Here is a 22,399-nt window from a genome sequence, read left to right as displayed (position 1 = left end):
AGATACTCGACGATCCAAACATACTTTAAAGCGTTTAGAATGTCGGTATATTATTCCCAATGCGTTTTTCCGGTCGAGTGTACACAATAGAATTGTTCGTGGCATTGATAAACAACATTTTTCGCACACACGCGGACATATGCAGGTGCAGGCAGTCGTAGTCGATGCTGTAAAATTATTTATCGGACAGGTATGAGATGGCGTGCAACAGGTGCAACGGCATATGAGAGGTCGACCACCCGCGTAGGCTACTACTTCGTACTTGTTCCTGATCGTTGATTAAGTGGCAGATTTCGAAACTCGGTATGAAGTAATTCCATTATCAATTCCGCTGGTGAACCGGAATGCGGTTTTGAATCGTACTTCCCGTGCCGGCGCCGGATAATCTATTGATCAAGAAATTTTGCAGCAGCCCCGATGCATCCGATGTCGATTTTCTCTCTTCCGAGTCAGCGAAGCTGAAATTCTCGTTTCGGATTCACATTACAGTCTTGCTCTGATTCGCATATCGAGAGTGTAAATTTTACTAGAATTTTTCAAACCGTTTTGCTCTTGCTAACTTTTATCATTATACATTTGGCGTTCGAGATGACGGCTGAAAAAAAGGGGAAGGAATAAAGTGCGGTAAAAATTGGGACAAAATAATTTAAAAATGGATCGGACTCCACCGGGAATATTTGTCTAGGCATTTGCAATATACAAAAAGCTTTTGAACTTTACAAAGTTCGGCACATTGCGTAATCCATCACAAACAGATTTATCGTGTATCTTGCAGATTTAGGCGGTTCTCAGCTCGGATTAAGTGACAGATTTTGAAACTCGGTCGAGTAATTCCATTACCAACTTGTCGATGAACCGCGAAGCTTGAGCTTGGCGTTTCATTCCATCCCGCGGCGCATGTAATTTATCGACCAAATAACTCTCCTTTAACAAACCTTTGAAGCCAGAAAGCTGGACAGATAGTACAAAAAGCTAAAAATTAAAAGTTGATCTTTTGTGAGACTAAATAGTTTATTTATCGTCATAAAAGTTTGCGTTTGACAAAATATATTTGAAAACTTGATGCATACGAATCTACTGCATAAAAAAGCAATATCAATATACAACAGTGTTGCGAGCATCGCGAAATAAACAACCGAAGGTAAGAAATGATGGTAAAATTTTATATATTTTGATGCTTTTAAAGTGATGAAATTACGTATACAGCAGCTTTCGAAGCATTGTAACCTTATACTACTTTGCAATTCAATTTTTACGCGCTCTCTCCTGGCGTTATGATCTCGTATGACGACGAAAGCGAGGAAGAAACATTTCCAAATATACTTTCGGAATATTGATTCAACATCTTCCGGGACTTGGAATTTATCACGGTGCTGTACATCATATTTCTCACTCGGTGGCAATAAAGTCATCAAAGTAAGCCACAAGATTTCCCACCGCGAAACCTTCTTAACAATTTAGAACCGAGAAGTCTTCGCGATGAATACAACACTACACTTAATCGGCGAACTGTCAGATGTTCACATCCATTATAAAGTCAGCGTAAAATTAAATTATTTGCAACATGGCGAACGTTCAGCTTGAAGCATGACTTTTGCAGTTTCCACGAACTTCGCGTTAAATGTTTAATTTGATCAGAATTTCGCTCGCTAATAACTTTCATAAATATTAATGCGGTTCCTCGTGCATTTTTAGCGCGCAGTCAACAGTTCCGGCAACGCGAGCTTTTGATATGTATCCGTATGCATATCTCTACACCGGAGATAGGAAGCTTAAGCTTTTTAGAATCCACTCATTACTAAAACAACGTACCCACACGTGGAGAACGATGGTGCTTTGCTCTCTAGCCGCCGGAAGCAGTGGCGGAAGCTCTGGCGAGAGCTCTGGCGGGAGTTCTGGCGGATAATTTGATGCTACCCCTTTGTAGAATTGAGTTCCTTAGACGATTGACTCGGCTGTATGCGCAGTTTCGAAATTGCGAAATTGGCTTCTAGCGATACGAGTCGCTCGGTCTCCGCGCTTCCACTTAAGCGCAATCAATACCTATTGCAGCAATCTTACGCCCATTTACCTTTCCCATCCCTTATTCATACATTATAATTTGGTCATTATCTAACTTATTATTGCCGCCGCAGTTACGCTGTGCTTCGATATCATCGCACTACCGGCACAAATCCAATGCTTATTCACCGCTGTAATTTGTCCCTCACTTTCTTGGTCATTATCTCGATTGTAGTTTTATACAATCACGCAATTTCACACAAATTTATCCGCCTTTTATAACTTTGGTTTGAGAAACAGCACCCCGATGGCACAAGCCGCGTAATGGCGGTACTTTATTTCTCTCGTGTTTACAATCGTAGATTAAGGGGGAACACCAGGGTGACGGCCGAAAAAAAAAGGCTATTTTCGTGAATTTTTTTTTATTATCTAATAGTTTCTTTAATTTATAAACTATATATGTTAAAAGTACATGCTTATATTATGTTACAAAAAAAATTTCATAAAATAATATTCATATTTATAATAACTATGGTGATTGATGTGCACCTCGTCTGAAAAAACATGGGTGCACGGGCGCTCGTGCTGCATCTGAACGAGAGCTCTGAAATAAATTTTTTAAATTGTGATTTAAAGTATATGAATGTAGTTTTAGTTGCACGTACGGATTTTTTGATAAAATAATTTTTGACAAAATGGCACTGTTTAAAAAAAAAGTTTTCGATTTTTCAACAAAAATTCGTTACTTCTTTAATTGTTTTTCAAAAACTAATAATCCGATTGAAAAATCCGTACGTGCAACTGAAGACAATTTTGTTGTAAACATTCTGTCCAAATTTCAAGTTATTCAGATAAAAATTGGCCGAGATATGAGAGCGCCCAGTTACGAAAACGTGGTTTCGAGAAAAACGCGTTTAAAGTTTTACAACTAATTGGTTCATATAAAACGATAAAATTTTGTAACGAACCAAAGTGCGTCCAATCCGGGTGCATATGAAGTGTTTTCTGAAGCAATAGAACTCAAGCACGTAGACAACAAAAGAATACCGGTAAAACTCCCTACAGACAGATCAAGGAGACTGCCGAATCTTTTCAGGTAGCGTGCGGCCGGTTCTACTAGCGGCATCTGACCAAGTTCTACTCTATGACATATTTACTATAGTTCCGTTACGAATTTCACCATAATATTATAGGGACATATTTTTAAGACTCCAAACATCACAAAAATGCAAAAAAAAAATCGATTTTTTGAAACCGTCACCGTGGTGTTCCCCCTTAAGGGGGTTATCGTGGTACAATGCGCCTCAAAAATACAGTGCCGCGAGCTGCGCGCGCCTGGTTCCCATTGCGTACTTCTCACTCTTCTTCCAAAGCTTATAGCGTTTTCGATTATACAGGATTTGAACGACCCAGGGTTGGTTAATGACGTCATTGCAACCTCTCCACCAATGAAAGACTTGCATTTATAGTAAAATAGTGATTGATCAACCCTGGGTCGTTCAAATCCTGTATAATCGAAAACGCTATTAGTTTTTGTAACTGACTGTCTGTGCAAGAGCGCTAGTGTTTCGTCTGTGTATACACACACTATCAATTGCGTAAGAAAATAGTGATCCGGCAACAACGCACTTTTAGTTGTTCACTTTTAGTTTTTCAAAGAAAGATTTATGTATTAAGATGATTTATTTTTAATTAAATTGTTTATATACGTATATATTATATATATATAAATAAAAAAAATATAAAATAATATAAAGATCTTAAAAAAATAATTAAAATATTTAAAAAAAAAAATATGTATATATATATATATATATATATATATATATATATATATGTATGTATTTTAATATATTTTAATCATTTTTAAGATTTTTATATTATTTTATAATATAATTTTTTATTTTTTTTTCTGATCTACTCTATACTTATGCCTATATTAAATAAATAAATGTCTTCATGCGTGATTATATTTAAAATTCCTACATGTTTTCTGCCGCGGAAATCTCACGTGTCGTCGGCCAGCAGTCGCAACGTTGCCACGTCTTGATAGCATGTAACGTCTAATTTTCTGTGTTTTGAACTTTTAAACGCAATATTTTGGAAACCGTGAAGCTAAGCTTCCTGAAATTCAACTATAGTATAGTGACTACAATCCTTAATAACATATTAGTTTTTAAAAATTTTCCTAAATTTTGCTTCGACGCTATTGTTTAAAATATGCCTTTTACAACGATCCCTCCATAAGATTCAATATTAAAACTCACAACTTTGAGAATTTATATCTCGATTTCGGTGAAGCTGAGTCCTCTGAAATTTTGACATGTTGTACATAATGATGTTATTTATACATAGTAATTTTTTCAAAATATTCTTAAATTGTTGAAAAATTGCGATAACCCCCTTAATAGGATCCAAAGAAATCGAGATGGCTCGCACTGCGCACGCAAATTACAGCAATGTACATCCGCTTTTACGAATTGAGCAATGGGAAAAGCGATTTTTTCGCTGCACTCATTAATTACGAGGACATTTGTTTTTCGACAGCTCTCGCTGAATCCGAGTCTAACACTATTTCACGAGCGGAGCTGTCGTCCAACTTTACTGCTCAATAAATAGCGTGGATCATTTTTTGCGAACGATGCGCACACGATGCACAACGACGAGATTATTTCTCCGCCGACCAAGCGATTCGATGAGATAACCGATAGTCGGTTTCGATTGTCCAGCCCAGTCTCGAATAACTATCGCGCAGTCCATTTATTAAACTTTATTTACGAAACTTTTAGGGGCAATGAATAAAGCATTTGATCTCGGCACTGTTGGAATTTTTTACTCATAAAATCGATAATAATAAGAGAGCGAATTTAAAATTATTTTCTATTGTTTTCTGAATGATTAAAAAAAGATTCGCGGAAAAAATCTAAACATTTTTTTTTTTCGTACTTTTTATGCTTTGGACACTATTTCCCGTATAAATTGCGTATCTACCACTGCGCTTTGTCAGCGGCCTCTTTTTTATTCTCGTGATTCTACATCAAAGAGAGTCTTTTTCGTTTACTGCATTTTTAAAATTGTTATTCTATTTTTGCGTCTTCTTTTTTTTATCAGCAGCGGTATTTAAACGTTCGCACGCCGCGCGTTGCAAGAAACGCAGCTGGCAAGCACAATTTACGTAGTTTACAATTGACGCAAGGGAAGCTCGCTGGTACAGACATCACGCGGATGATGTACGATGAAAGCACCGCAGACCTCATTTTATTTGTCGGTACAATTCCGATGCTGGCGCGCAAGTTCGTTGCCTGTTCATCGGGGTGGGGTTGTCGCGCGTTAATCGTTGACTTTCATCGAATAAACTTTCCGCTTCGAGTGGATGACGTAAAACGCCGACGGTATTACGAGTATCGGTTCGTTATTGGGTGTCGATTGCACCATTCTCTCCGAGAATTACACGATGGATCCACGCCATAAAGGGGCTACAAATGCTCAGCTCGCGCGTGCGTTTGCTCACGGCCAATAAAAGAGAGTGCGTCCTCTGATCCATCATTCCTTCAAATAGTTCATCAAAGACAGCCTCACGTCGCACAGTGGGCAAACGTGGACAAAAATCGATTTTTAACATTTGTTAAAATTGATGAAATCAATTATTTTACAGCTTTAAGAACACCTTCAAATTTGTGAAAAACAAATAAAATATATTAAATGTTATGAAATATAAGTTGATATTTATATTTAAGTATTGTTATTAACGCTTGTTTCTTTAGTTTTGTAATATTTTCATGTTTGTTCAAATTTTTCATACATAGTTAGAGTTGCGTGGAAAAAATGCCCAAAAGTTTACTTATACAGCTTTTTATATATTATATCAATAAAAAATTTTTTTGTAATATATTTGTCAATTATTTAATTTGTAAATAATTAACTAGCGCTATTAATTCAATTTTGCGTAAAGAAAGTTCGACTTTCAATGCGCGATTTAATAAGTTTGACCAATTATGCCCGAACAAAACCAGGCTTAATCTTTTCCTTAAAGTGTCCTTTAAATTAAAAACAAAATCCCGTTTGCCCGTTTTTGCCCGTTGAAAGGTCATTAATCATATACTAGGATGAGGATCGAGAAAGATCTTCTTTTGAAAAGACTTATGTAAAGGTTTATGTAAATCAAGTTTCTTGATATATGTGTTTATAACATAAATTTTGAAGTTAATTACAAATTGTTATTAATAAATAGATATATATTTAATATTTAAATAATATTGCTTTGATAAGCGAAATATATTGTTGGACTGTCTCTCACTGTTTAAATGCCACTGTTGCATGTTTACGAATTTTACTTGTATTATCGTTTTTATAAATTTTACATTTTGTCCGCTAGGTTGAAAAAAAGATAATTTTAGAACTCGCAACTGAAAATGTAGTGATTGTAGTGAAATAAGTACTGATTGGCAAACTGTTCAATTTACGTTTTGTACGTATTTGTACGATTTTATATACTGTTATGTAGGTATATTATGTACGATTACAAAAATATTATTACTTTGTAGGATCTAAAGTATCCGACCTCTCAGATCATACCGATTATACTCATGTTTTTACATAACTGCGTAATGTTATAGTTCGGCGTTCATTGATATTGGAATCAAAGCAATTATCTAATTTAAAAAAAATACATTTCAATTTTTTTTTATATTTCGTCATATTAAATCGATTATTTCGAATTTGACGATTTTGACTTAAAATTCGAAATCTACGTCCAAAACAACCTAAGAATATCAATTTTCAAAAAATTTACTACAGAATTCACCGAGTTATCGATTTTTGTCCATTTTTTTTTAATTTTGCCCACTGTGCGTTGTCCATCATATCGCTGCTCCATCGGTGGACATTTTTTGCGCAATCGGTATTTGCATGATCGACGACGCCTTCAATTTCTTTATGGCGAAAGTAAAAATCGAAAAGAATTTATAAACAATTTGACATATATTTCTCCTGCCTGGAAACTTAATTCAAGAAAAAATCTTCATTCTCAGCGACTTGAAAAGCTTGTGTTTGTCGCTCGACACTTTTGCTAATAATAGTTGAAAGCTTTCATTTCAGTAGAACACCTTGAGTTGCATAAAATATTATTTTGATTAAAATTTACACTACAAACTGTGTCTGTTGCGTCATATGTAAAATCATAAAGTAATGTTACATGAATTTTTTAATCCTGTGTTTGAATGTTTTAATCATTCTCACAAATTTAGAAAGAATAATTTGAAAAATATCTCGTAAAAGGAGTTGAGGAATATTTTTGCAACAAAATCATCTCTTTAATGTAGTATGTAATATTGAACATTTATTTACCTTACAGGAATGTTTCATAAAACAGAAACTCTTGAGATATGAAATTCGTATAAAGCGACTTAATAGGTACGCTTTTTATCACGGAGTAATAACGATGGCATCCTTTTTGCGTTTCAGAAAGCGCGTACGAAGATGAGGAGCAGTTCGCCAGGGGCGGCAGAACCCCTGGTGAAGGCGTTAGTAAAGAAGACGGTCCAGGCGGAGGTGGTACAAACGACTTTCCCTTGAGAATGGCGGCCGACACAACGAGGGGTCGAATCACTGCCGTCGCCGGCGGCTTCCTGCGAGGCGCCGGGCAGCATGTGAACTTCGACCCCGAGGCGCCTCCACCGCCGCTGCATGTCGCACAACAGCAGACGACTAGTTTACTCGAACGACCGGAAATCGACAAGAAAGTTAAGGTACTGAACAACTATAAAGTTTTACGTGCGCCATTTGAAGAAAGTAACGTTTGTTCAACGAGCGGAACTAAATCTAACAAGGAAGGTTCAGGAACTCGAAAATTCTAAAAAATCTAAAACTTTGCAGAAATATAATACATATGAACCTAATGAAAAAGCTATTTCACCTTTGGTTTTTTATAATAAATAATAATAAAAATTTTTTAAATAAAAATATTAAAAAATTAAAATTTAAAAAATTATTTTTTTTAATTTTTTATTATAATGTTAAAAACCACAATATTTTGTATTTAATTTTTTAAATAATTTTTTTTATGGTTTCAAAAATATTAGCAAAAATGTAATATGAAAAATCGGATTTTCTTCGAAAGGTGTTTCTATCCCTAGAATCGTTTTTTAACTAAAACAAAAAATACTTTTTGATTACGTTTTTATGTATTATATTTCTGCAAAGTTTCAGATTTTTTGGAAGTTTTGGATTGCCGAACCTTCCTCGTAAGTAATGAAAAACGATGCAAAATTTGTTGCATCTATTAAATCTAATATACATATTCAGAATATTAATATTCTTATATTTTTTCAAACGAGCAAATTATTTTAAACGTTATTTTTTCTTTGTGCTTCATCTTATTTATATAATATAATATTTTCTTTACAAACTTTATTTTTCGATTTGAGAAATAGCAGTTCGCAAGAAAAAGAGTAATAGTTCTGCCGTACCAATATAAATCGCGGCTCTGACGATAATGATGTAGCGAGAGTGAAAAGGTTATCGGGTCGAGTTCGAGGGCTGAAAATAAGTCGGGCGCACCGTCGCGGTTCCGTCCGCATAAATTCTCCTCTGACCGTGCCGGAAACTCCAGCTTGAGTTTGACGAGTGGCGGAAAGAAACGGAAAAGACGGCAGCCGATAACGACGTTTCGATGCCGATCCAATTTGTGCGCGGCTCGCCGGCTTGCGAATCTCAGGAAGGGAAACAACTACTTCTTTCTTTCTTCGCTGTACTTTATTGGTTTTCGCCGGAAGTGGTCGCGCGATAGTGATTTGCTTCTTCTCTCCCTGATGTTCCGTCCGTCCATCCGTCCGTCGGGGAGAAACGACAAGAAGAAGCGAGGCGCTTCAGGTCAAGTTAGATGAAACCTTAATGCTGTTTTGATAACCAGGTTTAGCGTAGACGACGTCGCGATAGACCGAGAGCGATTATTTTTGCATAGAGGCCGAGGATTGGCAAGGATGTATAATATCAGCCACATGTCGGTGCCACCCAGCTGATCGATGGCGCAGACATTTAACCTTCGAATAAGGCCAAAACCCCTCTCGTGCTCGGCCGAATTCCTCGCCCGATCCGCGCTCGCGACTGCATTATTTAGCAGCGAGGCAGATCTGCAAATAGCTTTGTTCGGATTCTAAACCGGCTCGATGCATAATTAACGATATTGTCTCGATAGGCGTTGAAAGGAAAGAAGAATCGAAAGTGGGTGTTCTGTAGAGCGCGATCTGATCGGAGAAATCGGGAAACGCCACTCGGGAGCGCTGCTTTTCTTGTATACCGTTCACAGAAACGCGAGCATTTGCGGTAAAATACGAGACAGAAATTCGTGCAGATTCTCGGACACTCGTGCTGAATAGCTCGGCGGAAACGCTCGTTTTTATCGTTCCGTAAAACGGCGAGTACGTTGGATTTCCTAAAGGGATAAGAACGATAGGAAACGCCCCCCGTTTTTCCGACAACGTCGTACCGAAATCCGGGTACCGTATTTCGGGTACATACGATTACGCTCACGTAACGCTCTGTCATTCTAAGACGCACTTTGCGCACGCTGCGGAAACGCGCGGTTAATCTATTTGAGGATGAAAAGCTTCAGCGCGCGCAAGCGGGATGTGCTTTCATCTTTTAGTGCCTCGTAAATGTCCTCGAGTGAGCTCTCGCAGCGAAACCACAACCGCTAAATTCTGGTGTGTTACGCGACCGAATTTTGCCCATCCTCAATGAGCTTCTGATAATACAACGATAAATTTTTGATGACGTGAAAATTGGCAGATAAAAAGCTTCCGCTGCTTAATCGAGGTAATCTAAGAATTTTTAATCAAGAAATCTCCCTCGCCTCACACATAATGTAATTTTCCATCGCATTTTAAATTTTACAGGATATTTATCTTCACTTCTTTCTTAATCATGTATCTTCCAGCTTTATACTTTCACGTTTTGCTCCTCGCGCAATCTCTTCGTGTATGTACACTCTTATCTGAACAGTTATAGACAATACGGTCGGTCGACAATAGATCATCGCTGTGCAGATAGTAGAGAAATATAATATATCATCGTAAAGTTTATCACCGAGCAATATGGACCGTCACAAATGCGAATAGCGCACACGGACAATCGGACAGACAGTGGTTGCAGGCTGTATGCGCCAGACAGCGCGGAGAGACAACCGAATGCGAACAGTAGAAATAGAGACCAAACACGGACAGATATGGTCACCTAAACAGAAGACAGTAGCTACAGCCAGCACATTCTAAGACGTGTATTATACAAGCAGACCGATAGAACATTGGGAACATCTGCATTTATAATCAAACTAATCGGAATTAGAAGCAAACTCCTTTGGCTGTAAATTGTGCCAAGATATTATCGAACAACTTATTACCAAATTATTTTTCGATCGATCATTCTTACATTAAATCACTTTTTAAATCGTGAGAAGAGAAATGATTTATTTTTATGTTTCAAATATTTATTGTAGTCAAAATAAGTTGCACAACAAGTAAAAAAATAACGATTAAGATAGACTCCTCTATAATTGCCCAAAATATAATTTATTATTTAAATATGCAGCTTCTAATTTCCCGTTTGAATAAATCAGTCCAGTGTTGATTGCAGAGATTCTAAAATTTATAGAAACGGATTGCTTCTTAAGTCGCGTCGTACATCGCAATTCGAATGATTGCAACTTTAATGATGTAAGATTCGTGGGCCGTGTTAGGTGTCTGGTTGTCGGGAATATATCGCGCTTGAAATCCTTTAAGGTATTCCGCGTAACGAAGGCACTAAAGCGAAGCATTTAATCCACGATGGCTGAGCGAGATGCTACCGTTTCTGCGTTTTCCGGATTTAATCCTGTTTGTAAAACCATTTCGTCGAGAAGCGGCATTTCTCGGGCGGACAAGAAGGGCGGAAAAGAATCTCTTAGCGAAAAATAAAGGAGCTTCTCGCCTGTGGACCTTTCCTTTCACGGAATTCGCATTGTCTTATGAAAACAGGCGCCTCGAAAAATAACGATAACGGATTTTCCCGGTGGAAGTGGAAATCAGTATCCGAGATTGGGGGCGTCGATACAATCTAAGCGTGCAGCCGGATTTGCCGTACAAACTCCGAGCCCTTCTAATATTTTTGCAATAGAATGCGACAGAATGCGAAAGCGCTGTAAGAGTTATAAGAAAGATTCGAAAGTTGGTGGCAATGCTTACTTTTTAGATCGCACACCGGAATGCACTCAGTGTTCTATTATTTGCGAATACACAAAAAGAAGGAAAAACAAAATTACAAAGTGATGCGGAAAATGGTCGAATCGCAGTTATCTCCCGATATTTCAGAGATTTTCGAACAGTTGAAACTGCTGGGTTTCAGCGCACCGTCGTTTCAGTGACTCTGCAATGGCCTTTGCGTACTATTTATGGTAAAGATTATGGGGATTTCCCGGAACTTTCAACAATATACGTTTGAGTCTCTTTGTGCGCGCATTGTCCGTTCTGTCTCTGTTTCTAATGTCTGGCTCGCAGAGTTGAGTTTATGATAAGGCGTGTATTTCATAATAAAATATACTAAATTATACTAAAGCAAATTAACATTGTAAAACGGACCGTAGTGTTCGTGTTGCATCCACTTAGAATTTTAGTGCTACACGGATAATACATTATCATTTTGATTTCAAAACAAAATTAGTGCAATAATAAAAAGTTGCTCGATATAATACCGTAATATTTTATAGATAAATTGCAGCTTGTTTCCGAGAAATTAAACATGCTGCGGATTATTACTTAAAAATGGCTCGCGCATTTATTATAGTAAAATTAGTCTTTTATGACGTGTCGTATCTTTTATATCTCTCTTATAAATTTACAGCTTCAGCTTTCTAGGTCATAAATGCTGACGCATATATCTCAGGTTGTTAGATCATGAAAATTGAAAATCTAGTTATAGTTTGTGTTTGAAGGGGAGAAGGAAGCGCGTACACACACACACAGACGCGAAATGAAGGTGCACGACAAGGCACTTGAGACACTAGAACTTCGTACTGCGAAGAAGTCGACACTGACAACGAGTGTTTACTAGGGGCGCACCTTAATTGTCGAACTGGCGCACCCTCGGCAAACACCGTCTATCATACACATGCCGCTACAGAGTCTGGTAGGCCCGTTCGAGCCCTTTTTCGCAATAACGACTACGCATTCGTCTCCTAAAAGTAGATTCCCATCAAGATGAAGTCCCAATCATGCGAAACATCGACGTCGGTTCTTGGGTCAAGATTTACGTTCAAGTTACGCGCTTGTGTGTTCGCGATACGTCGCACACGTGCTCGACATTTATGGATCGAGTTTCGAACGACACACACACGCACGCGCGCGCACACACGCACACGCGCACACGCACACACACACACATACGGTATCATTGAATGACAGATATCACGGCGCGACGGATGAGTTTGTTGCGAGAGGAAGCCCAAGTATGTGTGCGTGACGCGCGCGTTTTAATAACTTTCGGTATAATCGATAATAAAACAACTAATTCACGGCTTAATGCTCGCTCCGATGCACGCGCTGTTTACGACAATGTAAAATTGATTGCGATCAGATGTACAAATAGTTTAAATGCGAGCGGCGATTAAAACGTGCTGTCAAGTACGTTTTATATTTACGACCGCTATGTGAAATAGATGCAACATACTAATTTATACACGCGAACGCGACGAAATATAATTTGTCCGCTGATAATTTCATTTATGCCTTCACAATAAAATTTCTACGTCGTTTGTAATTTCAATATTAACTTGAAATTGCAATAAAATCTCATCTCGCGTCCGATAATTCGATAATATAACAGATTGATTTCAATGAATTTAGTAAACGATAAATATTCTGTGTTTAATTTTTTCTTAATCCCTTTCCATTAACAAAATTTTAATTCGATCTTTTAATTACGATAATATGTAATGTTAAACTTCTTCAATGAAGCTAAGTGCTACAACGTTGCGCGGAAATTTTGCTTCACTTGCATTAGAGTTTCTAAAAGAGGCGATAAGTCTTATTTCACTTTATAACGCTCATTCTTCAACGTGTGAACTTTAGAAAATAAATTTATTGAAAGAACGGTGTAAAATTAAATTTTAATTAATAATTAATTTTACGTTATTAGCAATGAAACATAATTTCGTCGATAATTAACAGCACAACAGATTCATTGATTTCGGCAAATAAATTTTATGCGAAATTAAAGTTTAAATCTGTCGATCTGAATTTATACGCCAATGAGAGCGATTGAAATGTAAAATACACATCGTAGAATGTTACATTGCGCTAGACATTTCTCGAATGCGGTCATGAGAGGCTACAATTGATCTTCAGACCGGCGGCATTTCACCTCGTTAACTACCCTTGCATGCGGACGCATTTCCTCTCTCCGAATTCTGCATGCAGCTTTCGCGCGAGCGTCGCGCAAAATCACGAGCGTTAAATTGCGTGCAACCTCTGCAGTGACGAGAGGAAAGCAGAATAGTACTAGCACTAGACTATGATTAGCACAACTATGATTAGCACAACTATGACGGAATATGTGTAACTTAATGCACGGTGTAATCCACCGAGAATATGACGCAACGCGTCGGAAGCAAAAACGTTTAAAGAAGAGCGGAAACTCCCTGAGGAACGTTAAAAGACGTAGCGAGAGAGATATGATCGACTTCGTGTATCGTACACGTAGCACGCGAGGGGGTGCTAAAGAAACGTCAGAAGAAGACGTGGCGAGAGAGATCGACTTCGCATAAGTAGTAGCTGCGGAAATTACATTCTAGAAACGCTTTGTTTGTCTTCTAAAAGTACTCTTTCCCTCCGTAAAATCCACATTGCCGTTGTTAAGCAGTATGCGCTTAATATATGTGCCGCATGAAATTTCAAAGGAGCTATTAATCCCGGGATTAAATGAATGAACGGCCGGCACCGCGCCTCATAGTAAATATCTTCAAATATATATTCAGGCACGTAAGGATAAAATTATTACCCTTTCGCAGAGGCACAGCATACACGGCATGATGGAGGAGGAGAACGTGGTGAGGCCTCATCAGGAAATGGCCAGCCTGTCGCTCCAGGAGAAGAAATATCTTCTCGCCGTTGAGCGCGGAGACGTGGCTTCCGTCAGAAGGTGAGTTGAGATTTAGATAAATTTGCAAAATTCCTTACCTTCGTCGAGTTTTTCTTATTAACGTAGGAAATATGTAGGGGGGAAAAATGAGCGAATTTCTCATTTAATCTATTTTATCTTTAACCCCTTTATATATATATATATATATATATATATATATATATATATGCAACGTATATATATATATATATACGTTGCAAAATTCCAACATAAAATTTCTCGAGAGTTTCGGATCTTTTAGCGCGGCCATCCTTTCGTAGTAGTCTGAGAATATTTTATGTGTACTGTAAACACTCGAATAATGTACGATCCAACTTTGCACTATTACACACATCGATTTTCACTATCGAATGTTTCATGCTCACAATTTTTAATAACAATAATCCACATTGCGCTGAATCATCTGCACACGATTCGTTAGATAACTGGATTACGAGGGCGGAAAACTTCCACTCTTACAGCTCCGAAACCACGTAAAGTTCGAGAGTTCTGCAGTAAATTAAACAAAAGGAGAAAAAAGACGGGGGAAAAAATTCTTTGCTGACATAAAATATTTGCTTAAGCGGAAGGCTTGTTAATACGCGGAAACGTGCAATCTTCTTCGCGTTTTGTTTACTATGCGTGCACGTGTATCCTTACGATCATTTTAACATAACATCTTCATTTTCTCTTGAATTAAGCGTGCCGGTTATCGTCTTCGTTATCCTGATTGTGAACACGTGTGTATACACACGCTAACAAAATTGCTTTGCTAATCATCAAATTATCAAATTGTAATTGATAATTGAGCAATCGGCAAGCTCATCTTGCGAGAATTTTTATTCTGCGACGAAAGCAAACCTACTTTCATGCGACAAAGAATACGATCTAATGACAATGAACTTTCTTAACGAAGCTAAGCGTTGCAAGGTTCTGCGGAAATTTTACTTTGCTTGCAAATTAGACTTTCTAGAAAAGGCAATAAGTCTACTTTATACCACTCATTCGTCTTCTGCGCGTTTTACAAATTTTGCAAAAATGCATGAATAACTATTGTCCTAATTTTCTTATTATTTAAAAAATTTTTCAACATTTAGAAAGACAAAAATTATGAGAATAGAATTAGATTTTATTTCAAAATTTTCTTCTTCGAGTTAATTGTAAAAGATAATTTATTATTATGTGTCATTCCACATGTGTTTAAATAGATAAATTTCCGCTTTTAATCGATTGCAGCCAAGAATTTTCCGATTATCTTATGGAGCTCGCGCAATTTCGAAACTTTCAAGAATTTTCTCTGCTATGCTCCTTATGTTAGGGTGGCCACCCCATGTTAGGGTGATTGAAATTAATTGCTATCTATGATAAACTTCTCACTCTCGCGCGTGAAATTCCTCAGGCAGTTTAGTACTTAAAATATTATAATGTGATTATTCTGTGCAGATTAGGCAAGCAAGGGTAATCGGTTTTTGGCAAAATTATATTGTCAAAAATTTATTTCGAATTATTTAGGATCTTTCAAAAAATTTAATTTATTTTGCTATAAAATCTTTATCTTATTTGAAACTTTTTTTTATAAAAATACCAAGTTACTTAACAAGCAATTAACAATGAAGTTTTGTTAAAACTAAGTTTTAAAGGAAAAAATACAAAACAAAATTATATTTTTTAGATAATTTCAGACTTTTAAGAAAATTCTAATTAAAGGCTTCGCAGAGATGCGCAATGTGAAACGCAATAAATGCATAATTTTCTCTCAAAAGAAATATTTACGTTTAAGTTAATCACAAAACGAAAACTGGTTATATAAAAAATATCCGACAGTTTCGGGGCGCTCTGTATACGAGTGTCTGCAAATACTAAACGGTAATACATCAATCTTCCGAATACCCTGCTGTCACTACAGAATGCTCCAAAAAGCCCACGAGGCCGACATTAACATCAACTGCGTGGATCCTCTCGGACGATCGGCGCTGCTCATGGCGATCGATAATGAAAATCTGGAGATGGTGGAGCTTTTAATAGAGCACAAGGTCGATACCAAGGATGCACTCCTTCACGCCATCTCCGAGGAATTTGTCGAGGCGGTGGAGGTCCTTTTGGAGCATGAGGAGACACTCCATAGAAATGGCGAGCCACATGTAAGCAGCTTTTGTTTACATCCTTTGTGCATGAATAATGCATCTCTATACGGAAAATAATAATTTATAAATAGGTTGAATTCAAGGATCATACGCGTGGAAGTTATTATTAATTGCGTATAAATTATTCTCCTCTCGGTTGTTTTAACATAATAAAAGCTGGTAACAATTTCATTAACACAAAACGGTTTCCAGCAATATAATATTTATTTATCATAATCAGAGCCATATTTCACTTTTACGATCAAACGTCGTGTAATCAAATAGAGTTACTATCATTGCATTTTAGCGCAAATGTTACATGCGCAAATAAAATGCGCAAATTCTAAGAGTTGAAATTGCAAATCGATTACTCATCGTTTCGGTTGCTTCACAAGCGGCTTTTTTGGTACTTTATTCCGCCGTCAACTGGTCTGTCTCAGCTGCAAAGGCGATTCCGGGAAAGCAAACGATTGAAGAGTCGTTCGCAGAGAGAGAGAGAGAGAGAGAGAGAGAGAGAGAGAGAGAGAGAGAGAGAGAGAGAGAGAGAGAGAGAGAGAGAGAGAGAGAGAGAGAGAGAGAGAGAGAGAGAGAGAGAGAGAGAGAGAGAGAGAGAGAGAGAGAGAGAGAGAGAGAGAGAGAGAGAGAGAGAGAGAGAGAGAGAGAGAGAGAGAGAGAGAGAGAGAGAGAGAGAGAGAGAGAGAGAGAGAGAGAGAGAGAGAGAGAGAGAGAGAGAGAGAGAGAGAGAGAGAGAGCGGGATCGAGGAAAAAAAGTAGAAGAATGCGAAATTTCGAACAGAGGCTCTAATCGGCTTTGCCAAGAAATCAGCTTACGCAGAACTTCAGCAGAATGATATCCACAGTTCGAAAGCGGCGAACGAATTCATTATATAGGGAGAATTGGTTCCCTGCGAAGAAAGAGCCACCACCCGCGACGATGACTGATTAAGCCGATCACGTTGGAACACTGGCAACACGAGTCTGCACGTAGAGAGATTACTTGTCAATTGTTCGCGTGAAATAAAATGTCTCCATTTAGTCGACGCATGTATTGCTTTATTGTTTCATTGTCGAGTTATTGTGTCACTTCGTGTCGCTTTATTTGTTCAAAGGGTAATTTAGATCGCAGAGGTAAATAAAAAGGGAATAATTCAAATCGACGTTTGTACAGAGTTGCAATTTCGAAAAAAAAAAAAAAAAAAAAAAAAAAACCGGTCAATAAACACTGGTGTGGCGAAAAAGTTCGTAAATAAAAAATTGCATGCATAAAGCTCATCAAGAGCGGTACAACTTTACGATAAGTAATGACTTGCGGTTTAATCCTTCAGAGCTGGGAGGCTCTACCCCCTGATACAGCCACGTTCACGCCCGACATCACGCCGTTGATCTTGTCGGCCCATAGAGACAACTATGAAATCATAAAGATCCTTTTGGATCGCGGATCCACCCTACCGATGCCGCACGACGTACGTTGCGGGTAAGGCTTTAAAAATTTATTCAGCGCTTTTACGATAAATGAAGCTGCCGTTCACAATAAGCGATATTATCATGAAGGGGAAATAATTTTTTTTTTTTTTTTTTTTTGCGAAGAGCTAGTGAAAAAACGTGGAATAAATTTTTTGTACGACACTTAATTTTTGAGGAGAAATTCTCAACGAGAAATCCAGCATGATTTACGTTTCCTCTTATATACACATCATATAAATGTTTTATACAGCGCATATATCAGATATTTTAACGTACAATTCTTGTGCAGTCTTGTGAAATTTATGTTCAAGATAAGAAAATAAATTTTTATTTTATTAATGTAACTTTCGTGAAATACACGCTCTCATAAAAGTGAAAATAATTGCGATAATAAGTAACGGAGACATGTAATATAATTTGCGTGAAGATAACGAATTTTCAGATTGCTACTTTTTGACGGAGTGAGTTTCTCGAAATGGCGCAAACACTAATTCCGTCTTTGCGAGCGCTTCGGAAGTATTTGGTCGTTGATTTCTAAGAGCTCTTTTCGGGACTAATTAATCCTCTCGACCGGTTTACTGTCTTATGCCTTTGTGCGGGCGCGACAAAAGCTAATTAAATTAGCCTAAGCTACACGAGCGCCGCGTTACCACACCGTCACCACTCTCTGCGAGAAAATTTAATCTATGATAATAGCATTTATTAATTTATATTAAGTCTCATAAACCCTTTTATCTTGTACTCCATGTCGGGGAGTTGGAGAAAACTTTTCGAATTCTTCACTGACATATGCAACCAGCTGAAAGAAACTTATAACTGCTTCATGAAAATTATATCATACGGTTATGTAGAGTTGAAACGTTAAAAATAAATGCTGCTTGTATATCAGAGAGAGAGAATATTTGATGGAAGAAGTGATATTTTTTCCGACAAAAGCTGCACGAAGTGTAGAGTATTTATATTTCCCACTCATAACATAGCTTTTGTTCGTAAAATAACACTATTTTACTCGAAATTTATACGAAAAATACTGTTATTTAAAACTGTGTCTAAAGTATGTAAAATTGCTTCTCTTTTCTACATGAATTTAAACTGCCTCGTGGAAGAATGAAATTAGCAATCAACTTTCTCTCGATTCAAGTTAGATTTCTCGTCGATCGCCTAATCGTTGAAATGTTTGATAAAAATGATTGCAGTCGTCGTAAAGGATGATATAAAGTCGCGAGACACAGTCGCGAGACACAGTCGCCTTGGGAAATATTCGAGAAACGCTGACACCTAGGAGCTACAATGTTTTCATTTTAGCATGCTGTTGCCATTTGTTATTGATGCTAGATGCGACGAGTGCGTGACATCGAGGATGGAGGATTCCCTGAGGCATTCGAGGAGCCGAATAAACGCCTATCGGGCTCTGGCGTCGCCGTCCTTGATAGCACTGTCGTCTAAGGATCCCATACTGACTGCCTTCGAGCTCTCCTGGGAACTTCGACGACTTTCGTTCTTAGAGCACGAGTTCAAGTGCGAGTATCAAGTAAGCCGTGGCAATTTTTTCTTTTACAATTGTGATTGGCAAATGGAACAACACTTTTTAAATATTAATTCGTTGCATATACGACGTATCAAATTCTGAAAGTTTTGATTTCACTTGGAAAGAAATATCTTGCGACAGACATCAAGTGTCGCGACTCTTCCGCAAAGTACGCTTCAGTTTTTTTGGAATGTTTTCGAGTTTACGACTTACAAGTAAAACTGTTGAGACGTAACGGGACGACAGAAACTCATATAACATTGTTGTGTGATATTAAAGTTGGATATGACTTTAGAGACAGTTTTACTTTTAGTAAGGAGCAAAATAGCGCGAGAAAAATAGCTATTTGTATACAAAATTTAACATTAATGACATAAAATCGAAAATATTTTCTCGTCTTGATTTTTTTTTAATTCAGGATTTTGTTATTTAATCAATATTTTGATTAAATAACAAAATCCTGAATTAATCCTGAATTTTATTAAATTACGAAAGAGATATTTTCTGTTTTGGAAAACCCGTGTGAAATTTATGTATATTTTTATGCATATTTAATTATGTATATTTTTTATTTATATAGATATTTATTATTTACATAGTCATTTGCATATTTGCAAATATTTAGTTGCCTCGGAATTTATAGAAAAATCGTTAGCATAAAACCGACATTTTATATGCAACGATTTAATAATAACCGTTTGGATGAATCATTCTTAATTAACACTTTTATTAGGAATATTTCGCCAATAAACAAAATATTAGCAATTTTGGCTATCAATCTTAATCTTATTTATTACTTGTGTACCAACATTGCTAACATTTGACTATTTGAATATATTCACTATTTATATTGTGCACAGCTCGTATAAAATGTAATACAAAAAAAAAGAAAAAGAAAACTGACATTTCTCGACAAGTAGTATTACGAATACGTCATCGTATATTTAAAGGAAACATCTTCAAATAACTCGCTCGTTTTCCGAACCGTGAATTACGGCGCAGCTCCTCGGCGACGCGCTTCCTTCTTGCACGCGGGATCCCATTTTCACGGAACAAATTTATCTCGCGGCCGAGGCACTTCGGTGCTACCGTACGGCAGTTAACACGTGTTTTCCTTAATTTAGAGGTCGGTGTAGATGTATGTACCTCCGCACGCGCACCTCCCCCTCCGCCCCCTGGTCTCTCTCGAACGTTCGGGTCAAGCGCGTTCTTCAATCTCCAACGTTGGCTCCTCTCTTTCCTCTCCTCCCCTCTTCCCGCTGTGCCTAAGTGGCGAAAGTTTAAGTGCTCGCCACGCTCGAGCTACTTTTGATTTATACGCGCATAAATCGCGCTCCGCAGCAGCAATACGGGCGACCAAAGCGGCAACGCGCTATCGAGTTGCTGCTTTATAGTTTCCTCGCCACGCCCTTTGTTCTCCCTTTCGGCCTCGTCAACGTTCCGGGTTTTCCTTCCCGACCCTTCCCTCTTATCCCTGCAACATCCTCATCAGCTCTCTTCCTTTGACTCTTTGTTCTTTATTTGGTCTTTCCTTTTTCTTCTTTTTTTCCTTCCTTCAGGAAACTCCGCCTTTTTGCTCACCGCTGTTGTATCTTTCTCTATTTCTCAAGTGTCGATCTAGGCGGAGCAGCTCAATGAAGACGGCTTCGAGAATAAAGTGAATAGAACTTGATAAATTGCTCCAGAAATCCTCTTCAATTTTTCTTCCATTCTTTTCTATTCTCTCTTCAGCTTTTCCTTGTTCCTGTTTGTTGCCACGGAGGTAATCGCGTGTACGGAATCATCGTCGATAAGTTCTTGTTTACTTTAAGCACAAAGAGGTACATTTCTACTCTTGACACCCGTGAGATGACTTCAGTTTACGACATTGTCGAGATTGATGGCTGGCGATTGATGTTGCAGACTGCAATTTCGAGTAATGGCGGTCTTCTTTGGATAAACCATGTGCAACCTCGAAGTAACATAAAGCATCTATCTAGCGACCCTTGCTTGTCCGTGTTATTACACTTTTACGTCGCATATCACTATAAAAAATGAGGATACACGAGACAATTCAAATCCTTTTCTCGAAAAAGCTGAATGAAATTCTCCAAATGCTTGGTAAGCTTGGTAAGCGCTATAAAACGCTTTGAAAAATAAACTCCAGTTATTGATGTTTATTCGACGAGCGAGCGATCGAGAAATTATAATTCATGGAGATTATAATTGAACGTGCCGCGCGGCACTTTTGTTTTCTCGCGAAGTTATGAGAACAAAACTTCCTGGGCAGAGATTCTTAAGCGTTTTCGTTGGCTAACAGTGCGGGACAGTGCGGGACAGCGCGCGGGGACTATTATATCTACGTACTCGTGGATATACGTGACGAAAATTCAATAGGACTCGAGGCAAGATTGGCGAACGATTAGGATGGGGATCTCGAGCGCGCTTGTCGAGCTTGCAGAAAGCCCGGGGAGTTCGATCGGCCCGCTGGCTTTGTCAAGCGCGCACGGATCTTTCGACTTGTAATTCTCGACGCGCGACGCGCGTGGAATTCGGCGAATTTCCTTCAGAAATATTCAGGAATTGTGCGCGGGAATCTCCGGGCGGAATTAGAAGCATTATTTTCAGCGACATTTAGAAAATTAAATGTTTTTTTCCGGGAAGACACGCGCCTTCGGAATTGCACTACGTTTGGGAAAGCGAAGTCGACATTGTGATTTCAGGAGCTCCGAAGACAGTGCCAAGATTTCGCCACCGCTTTGCTGGACCACACCAGAAGTTCCTACGAGCTTGAGGTCCTGCTGAATCACGATCCAACGGGACCAGCCTTCGAGCACGGGGAGAGGATGCATCTCAACCGCTTGAAATTAGCGATTAAACTGCGGCAAAAGAAGGTAAAGGAAAAAAAAAGTAAGAAAAAAGATAAGCTAAGATGAAGGAAAAGATCAACTTCACAATTTCACAGGGTTACCTAATTATAATACCAAGAGCAGAATAACTCAGATAAGCCATTTCAACTTAAATACGCGAAAACTTATCTACACTCTCATGCGCGTGTAAAGAGCAATAACAACGGACGAAATTTATTAATAATTACACCGTCAAATTGCCCAATTATTATGCAACGCCGCACAATGGGGCGAAACGTTCAAAAATC

At 38.0% G+C, this 22,399-nt stretch overlaps 1 protein-coding gene across 7 annotated transcripts in view; it reads left to right on the top strand.

Annotated features, from left to right (window-relative positions):
- Trpgamma (Transient receptor potential cation channel gamma) overlaps window positions 1-22,399 on the top strand; it is a 102,639-nt gene that overhangs the window by 51,280 nt on the left and 28,960 nt on the right. For all 7 annotated transcript variants that reach the window (XR_001100214.2, XM_012361854.2, XM_012361852.2 and 4 more), the window contains 6 exons: window positions 7,465-7,748; window positions 14,039-14,169; window positions 16,055-16,289; window positions 17,597-17,745; window positions 19,071-19,266; window positions 21,966-22,136. Coding sequence is in view for 6 of the 7 variants with exons in the window: in XM_012361848.2 (XP_012217271.1) it covers window positions 7,465-7,748; window positions 14,039-14,169; window positions 16,055-16,289; window positions 17,597-17,745; window positions 19,071-19,266; window positions 21,966-22,136 (1,166 nt within the window). In the remaining variant the exon portion in view is untranslated. The remainder of the gene's footprint in view (window positions 1-7,464; window positions 7,749-14,038; window positions 14,170-16,054; window positions 16,290-17,596; window positions 17,746-19,070; window positions 19,267-21,965; window positions 22,137-22,399) is intronic.

Source organism: Linepithema humile, chromosome 1 (assembly GCF_040581485.1).
Source record: "Linepithema humile isolate Giens D197 chromosome 1, Lhum_UNIL_v1.0, whole genome shotgun sequence".
NCBI lineage: Eukaryota > Metazoa > Arthropoda > Insecta > Hymenoptera > Formicidae > Linepithema > Linepithema humile.
The sequence above is the reverse complement of the archived record's forward strand: the minus strand, read 5'-3'. Positions and strand labels throughout refer to the sequence as shown.